The sequence below is a fragment of the Entamoeba invadens genome, assembly GCF_000330505.1.
Source record: "Entamoeba invadens IP1 unplaced genomic scaffold scaff_1105074725309, whole genome shotgun sequence".
Taxonomy (NCBI): domain Eukaryota; phylum Evosea; order Mastigamoebida; family Endamoebidae; genus Entamoeba; species Entamoeba invadens.
This window is the reverse complement of record NW_004440296.1, coordinates 26,842-34,476: the sequence shown is the minus strand read 5'-3', so window position 1 is coordinate 34,476 and position 7,635 is coordinate 26,842. Positions and strand designations below refer to the sequence as shown.

Below are 7,635 nucleotides of genomic sequence, written 5' to 3'. Positions count from 1 at the left end.
TGGCGCCTCCTCTCCAGCAGCAAGATCTCTATTTTCTGGTGCAGTAAAATCCATTTTTTTCGGATTGGGTACCCATTCTGCTAATTCAGTTTTAAACCTGTCCACAAAGCCAGGCATCATTGTGTTTCCGCCAGCTAACACAATATGACCATATAATTCATTTCTCACATCTGGATCAACGTGCATGAGCATATCATTAGCTCGATCAATAATACCATCTATTTCCTTTCCACATGTTTCTGGTTCAAACAATTGTTCAGCACATTCAAATCTCTCAACACCAAGTTTGATTTCTTTTCCATCTGGGAGGTTGAAAGTTTTATCCAGTTTGTTTGCGTCTTTTTTCTTTTCTTCTTCATAATTCTGAGCAACATAACAAAGTTTTTCTTTCAAATCAGCCAAAGTTTCCTTTTCTAAGTAATCTTTGAAGGTGAATCCATTTGTGTTTGCAAATTTCTCAAGTGAGTCGTTTACATCTTGTCCAGCAAGTTCTAAACGCGACACACCAACTTGCACCTTTGAACCTTCATAAACAGGCACAAATTGAGTAACTCCATGACCAGATTCAACACAAAAACCAGTGCTCTTTCCAGTCGACAACAAAGATAAGACTGGTTGCGAAATTAGACAAAAATGTGAAAAATTAAACGTTTCAATAGAGAGTTGACATATTTTCTGTCTTGATTGTGTTGTGTTATGAACCGATTCTGTCAACAAAATTGGTAAATTTTCGGGTTCAAGTTTTAAACAGTCATAACAACAATAATTAATCATTCTTTCAAAATCATAATTTTTAGTATTAATAAAACCACGTTCAACTGGATTGGATAATTTTAACTGTGCGAGGTGTTTGTTAATTTCTTCACCATAAAAATATTCTTTTTCTCCCAAACCACCTATACAATTTCGTATATAATTATAACGTCCCACAACTGTTTTGAATGTATATGCAGGCACCTTTTCATTGGCAAGTCCAATTTTTGTTTTATATGACCCAATATCAATAACGCCAATTGGAACACTTTGTGTTTGTTCGGTAATTTGTATATATTAGTATTAAATTGTATGTTTAAATGTTGTTTTTTACTTGTTACACTAAGTGTAATTGTCATATCCAATAATTAAAATATATTATTATTTAATTTGTGTAAGATCCATTATTAATTTCACCATTTATATTAAATTATTATTTTATAGTGTAGTTTCTTAATAAAATATTATTTTAATGATTATTCAATCAAACTTCAATAATACAACATCTCTATTATTTGATTGGGTGATACAATAATCTGTATAATAATATTCCAATAATTAATGTTCCAAATATTTTTTCCACACGCTTCTATTTTATGTATATATTTGTTATTAAATCTTTAATAAAAATTATTTCATTCATTGTTGTTTAAAATTAAAGTTAAATTTTAATGTAAATTTTGATTCATTAACTAATTTGATATAAATTCAAGGTTTCCAAAACTATGCAAAGACACTGTATTTTGAATATATATAATTTAAGGAATATATTTTTAATGTTGTTAAAATATATTAATATGACGATAATTGTTTTGAATATGTCTTATTTAATGATATAATTGTATTTTATGAAAAATATAAATATAAATTTGCATTCGTTTTTAATATTTTAATAATTAAGTTCAATTTACAAATGATAATTAAATTGATGTACAATGATCAAACCAAAGATTTTAACAAATAAACCAATTTTAGGTATTTATGTGAAATTATTAGTGTTGACTTTGTTTTTTATATTAATTAAATTTCATTAATTAAAAAAAATTTAAATTCAACAACAAAATAACACATGGAAAAGGAGTTGAGAGCACTTTCAACACTTTGCGCAAACGCAGCAAGAGAAGTTTCATATTATCATTTGTTAAATACAGAACCAGAGTTTGTTGATAACAAATCATTGGATATCAATAAACGGATTGAAAATGCCGAAACTTATTTTGACAAAATCGATGATATAGTTGAAAGAAAGAAAAGTATCACAACAACAGTCAACACAATACTTGACAATTTGGATGATGCATTTTACACAATTAAACACGAATTGACCAAATATTCAACACAGAAAGACAACGAAAAGTTGTATGAGATGTATATTATTAGAATGGGACTTATTGAAGAACAATTTAAAAGTGATTTAAAACAACACAAAGCCGATATTACAACAATGCTTCAAACAAAAAACATGAGAATTGGAGAGATAAAAAACTCAATTAAATTCAAATACATTAAATTGCAACATGAAGAATATGAAAAAGAACAGAAAGAATATGCAAGGCAATTCAAAAGAAGATGCATCACACACAAAGAGAAAGTGGGTCTTGAAAATATAACAAAAATGAAACTTGGGAGTGTTATATTTGACTCAGATATGGATAAATGGTCTGAACACGAATCCACATTCACAGAAAAAAATCGCTTACAATAAAAACTTGTGTTTTTTGGTAGAAGACATAAACCACAACAAGTTTGGTGGGGTGTATACAGGCACAATCAATGAAATTGGAAATTATTTGTATTGTGGAAATTCTTATTTATTTTCCTTGTGTAGAAACGGAGTGTTGAATCCCAAAAAATTTACAAAAAGTGGCAAAAATTTGGGTTACGAGTTATATCTGTGGCCACAAGATCATCCAGCACTCTTTGCATTTGGAGTCGGTTTTGACATGTGCGTGTTCAAAAAGGGTGTTGATGGAAGCTATTGTGAAATGGGTTCCTACACTGCACAACAGGACGAATTAATCGATAATATATATTTTACCCCAAAAAGTGTTTTGGTGTTTCAACTTAATTAATTTTTGTGTTTTTGTTTTTATATTATTCATATAAATATTACATAACTATAACTAAAGTTGCACAATTCTTTTCGATTCGTTTTTGGGTTGCACCATTCAATTGTTTCCTGTTCATCTAAATTTTGCAACATAGTTCAATAAATCACACAAGTAGGGTTGTCTTATTATTTTCGTTTCAATAATGTTATTAATTTTCCCGTTCATTGTTAACATTTTTGTTTTAAAAACATACTGACTTTGTTTGTCATTTTTATAGAAAAAAATTATTTTTGGTTATAGTTACCATGTTGTATATTAATTTTGTATCATTTTTAATAAATTAATTTTAATTTGTACACACAAATAAATATTAATTGTTACAGTTGGAGGAAATAAAAGGATGCCAGTGAAAGGAGGATGCTCTCAACTATTGGTTATTTTTAATATAAAATAACCAATAAAATAAAAAATTAAAATGAAATTATTTTTATATTAGCATCCTACTTTTTGTTAGCATCCCTCTATTTCCTTATACTGTAATTTCAAAAGATTAAATAACGACAGCAGTTAATTATAAAACACGATTATTAAGATTAAAAATAAAACGCTGACTTAACTTAATATATAATAATATATAATTTTGTTTAATAAATAATTCCAAATTATAGTTAGTAACGACAAACCTTTTCGTTATTGTATGTTTTTTAATTATTTAATATATTTATTATAAAATTTAAGTACATAAACCATGAATTACAATAAAAATTTTTATTATTTTTATATTTAAAGACCTTCAAAAGTTATAAATAATAATAATTCAATTCAACTGCAAAATATCTTTTAAATATTATCTGTTATCTTTAAAAACTTTAAAAATAGAATATTTTCTAAAGCTGTTTCAAAAAATAATATTTATTGTTTCGGTTTTTTTCATTTAATTTAATGCTTATGTTTACGAGTGAGATATTTATGTTTAATCATTTTTGTTTAAATTCAGAATAAAGTCGTTTTTATTAAAAAAAGTCATTTTTGTTTACATAAATAAATTTTATTTTTAAAATTCGTGTTTTTGTTAGTTAAATACAAATATTGACATATTTATTGTTTGTTATTTATCATTTCCACTCAAAAGCTCAAAATATCTTCAAATACCATTTTAAATAATCATAACATGATTCCTTCTGGTACACAACCTTCTTATATTATTTGGCATCAGCCTATTATTTACCAAACACAACAACCGTTCATCAATGATAACACAAATGGTAGACAAATAGAAGAAGTTGTTCAAACAGTGAACAATGAAAAAGAAGATACAAACATTTTAATCGAAAAAGATGAAACAACAACAAATAAAAATATTGTAACAACTATAATAAGTACTAAAGGGACACCTCTTCCAGTAGTTGATGGATTTTTGTTTTACAAAGATGGAGCATCCAAAAATACTTACAAATGTTCAAGTAGTAAAACTGGTTGCAAAGTTAAAATTAAAATTACTAAATTTAAAAAAGAAAGTGCTTTGCTGGAATTCGAAGAAGCTATTTTTGTTAACGGTAGTGAGCACAACCATGCAATATCTGAACAGTTGGACAAAATTAACTTGGTTCACGACATAGAAAGACGTGTCCAAGATCATAATCGTTTGTGCAAAGATCTGCTGCAATGCAGGGATTTGATTATGGTAAGTATAAAGGAAGAATGTCTTCAGCGAACAAATTGTTCACGAAAAAAGCAAAAGAAAGTAGACCAACAAATGGATATCTTGAACAGCACGAAATCTATCCCAAGTATTTGCTTTACAAAGATGATATTATGTCAATATTTGTCAATAAAGAAAAAATGCTTAATCTCAATACAATTAACACATTTCTAATGGATGGAACTTTCAGAGCCGCTCCAACTCCTTATTACCAATCTTATACAATACATGGTTTGATTAGTCAGGGGCAATGTTTTCGTTTATTTCATTGTTTGTTGATGAACAAATTACAATCTACATATGAAAAAATGATAGAAGTCATTATAAATTTTGGAAATGAATTTGGTATTAAATTATTTGATAAAGACACGATAACGATGGTAGATTTTGAAATTGCAATAGTAAACGTTTTAAAAAATAAAACACAAACAACTGTCAAAGGATGCCTTTTTCATTACGGACAATCAATTTGGCGGTTTTGTACAACACATGGTATGAAATCAAAATTAGAACACGACGCGGTGTTTTGTGAACAAGTCAGAAAACTCAAATCAATTGCATTTTGTCGTAGTACTGAAATTGTACAACAATTTAATAAAATGAAAGCTGCAACAAATTTAATCAATGATGATGATCTGAATATATTATATAATTATTTTGAAAAGGTGTGGATAAATGGTATATACCCACCTCAAATGTGGTGTCAGTTTTCTCAGTCAACAAGAACCAACAACTTTACTGAAAGTTATCACTATGCGTTTTTCAAGAGAATTGGAAGAAAGAAGCCAACACAGTGGCAATGGTTAGAAACAGTAAAAATAAACGAAGAAGAAGAATCTGAACGACTTAATAAATTAAAAACCTTTGGACGTATTAACAGAACGGGAAAAACTTATTCAAAAGAAAACACCCAAATTAATAATTTGACCAATGTGTACCTTGATGGGTTAATTGAGAGTGACAAGTTTTTAGATGGTATTTCTAAAGTCTTGTGTTCTTTAGGATCAGAAAAACTGTATGAAGAAGTACCAACAAATGATATTTTGAATGATAGCAGTAATTATTCAAGTTCATTAATTGAAATCGAATCTTTAAAAATTCATAAACCAAAAGATGAGAAAGACTTAGAAAATGTTGAAGAGTTGGATAGAGATACGTGTGATTATTTAACAACAACAAATCAAAAAATAAAAACACCAAAAGAAAAAAATGAAAAAGAATATTTAATTTTAGCAGAAGAAACCCAAAATGATGAAGAAATGTTAATAACACCATGTGAAAAATACCAAAGAGCTCAGATTGAACAAGAAACAAAGAAACCAATAACCATGGAATCTAAAATTGTAAAAAACGAAAAAATAAAAAGAAAGTACAAGAAAAAACATTCTTTAAGCAGTTTATTGAATAGAATTAACAAAAAAAAGAAAAAGAACAGATTTGGATTGATTAATTGTTTTTTTATTTCATTTTTATAATGTTAAATTTGTAATAAAACTTACAAATTAAAAAAACACTAAAAATAAACTTTTCATTCTATAAAACATTATATTGATTTTTATTTTTGGTGTTTTTTTCATACATTAAACAAAAATGATATTTTTAAATAAAAACGACTTTATTCTGATTTTAAACAAAAATGATTAAACATAAATATATCTTCCTGTGTTTACATATATTTAAAGCTTTTTTGTCCACCAAATATCCTTGAAAAACCCTAGAGTCATTTGCTAAACGTTGTCTGGTCTGTACCATTGTCTGCCTATTTTTAGACCATTATAAATGTAATATTTCGGGATTTTTTTGAAAAACCCCAAAATCGTTATTTCAATATTTTTCCCGGTTTTTTTATTTTCACCTAAGTCCCGTTTTTTAAAACAAAAATCAATTATTATTTTTTGTCAAAAAGACAACTTTTGGGGAACAGACTACTTTTATTGACTCTATTATTATTTAAACATATTGTTAAAAAAACGATATATTTTAAAATATTATTTTGTTATTTAAATTTCTATAAAATATAAATAGAAATATAATAATGTATTTAAATTATTAACTTAATAAATTATCTGAAAAGTTTTTTTGTTATTCTTATTGAAAATGAAGATGGAAATTAAATATACGAAAATGTATATTTTTCAAACGAAATAATTATAAATATAACTTTTCGTGTTTGGTTGGTTATATGTATTAGTTTAATAAAAAGAAACATATTATAATATCGAAAACCTTATTATTATTATTATTATTGTTATTTGTTTTAAATTTAAACTTTGTTAGTAAGAATAAAACTTAAATTGTCATGTATTTCATTGTAGTGGCTTTGCTATTTGTAAAAGTTTCAAGTCTAAAGTGGTGTAAATACGACAGAAATATAAAATGTGTTGATGATAGTAATGGTTGTTATAATTTGGCTGTTGACAACTATTTACCTCTTGATGATCAAAGTACTGCGATTGATTCAGTTGTGTGCGAAAAAGACGCATCCATGTATGTTGAAGTATCACAAAGTAATTTCACATTTGTCGAGTTTTCACAATTAAACACAATGTTTAATTTAAAAAGAGAACGCAACAATATTATCAATTCTATAAAGAGTGGAAAAACAATTGATGAATATAACGAAAAAGAGTGTCTTAAATATAAATGTGGGGTTCAACAAAGCAATAGAAATGAATGTATTTGTTTGCAATACAAAACGATCGACTTTTCGTCATTAAAATTAAATGTAGTTTGTGATTCAAAATGTAATGGCTGTATTGGTTCTTCTTCAAATTGCACAGTTTGTGCAAATGGGTATTACAATTCATCTTCAGATTGTCTTCCATGTGAAGACAAATGTGCATCAGGACATTGCAAACCCAACCTAAAATGTGACCAATGTATTCCACATTATTACCTTGACTCGTCTATGACTTGTCTTGCGTGTTCTTCTGTATGTGGCAATTGCACAAATCAAAGTTATTGCACAACATGTCCAAATACAAACCAATACGTTTTAAGTGGCGTTTGTTACAACTGTTACACTGGATGCTCATCTTGTTTTCAAGGCTATTATTGGATATGTACTTCTTGTTACTCGAAATATTATAGAGTCCAAACAGTTGATAATGGAAATTGGATAGTTTATCA

The 7,635-nt window shown here is 27.1% G+C and overlaps 1 protein-coding gene across 1 annotated transcript; it reads right to left on the bottom strand.

Moving 5' to 3' along the window:
• Window positions 1-28: 28 nt before the first annotated feature.
• EIN_477940 (actin, putative) lies at window positions 29-774 on the bottom strand (the record flags this gene model as incomplete). Its single annotated transcript, XM_004256033.1, has 2 exons — window positions 29-77; window positions 140-774. 2 exons carry the CDS (start codon window positions 772-774, stop codon window positions 29-31), a joined length of 684 nt encoding a protein of 227 aa, XP_004256081.1.
• Window positions 775-7,635: the final 6,861 nt, after the last annotated feature.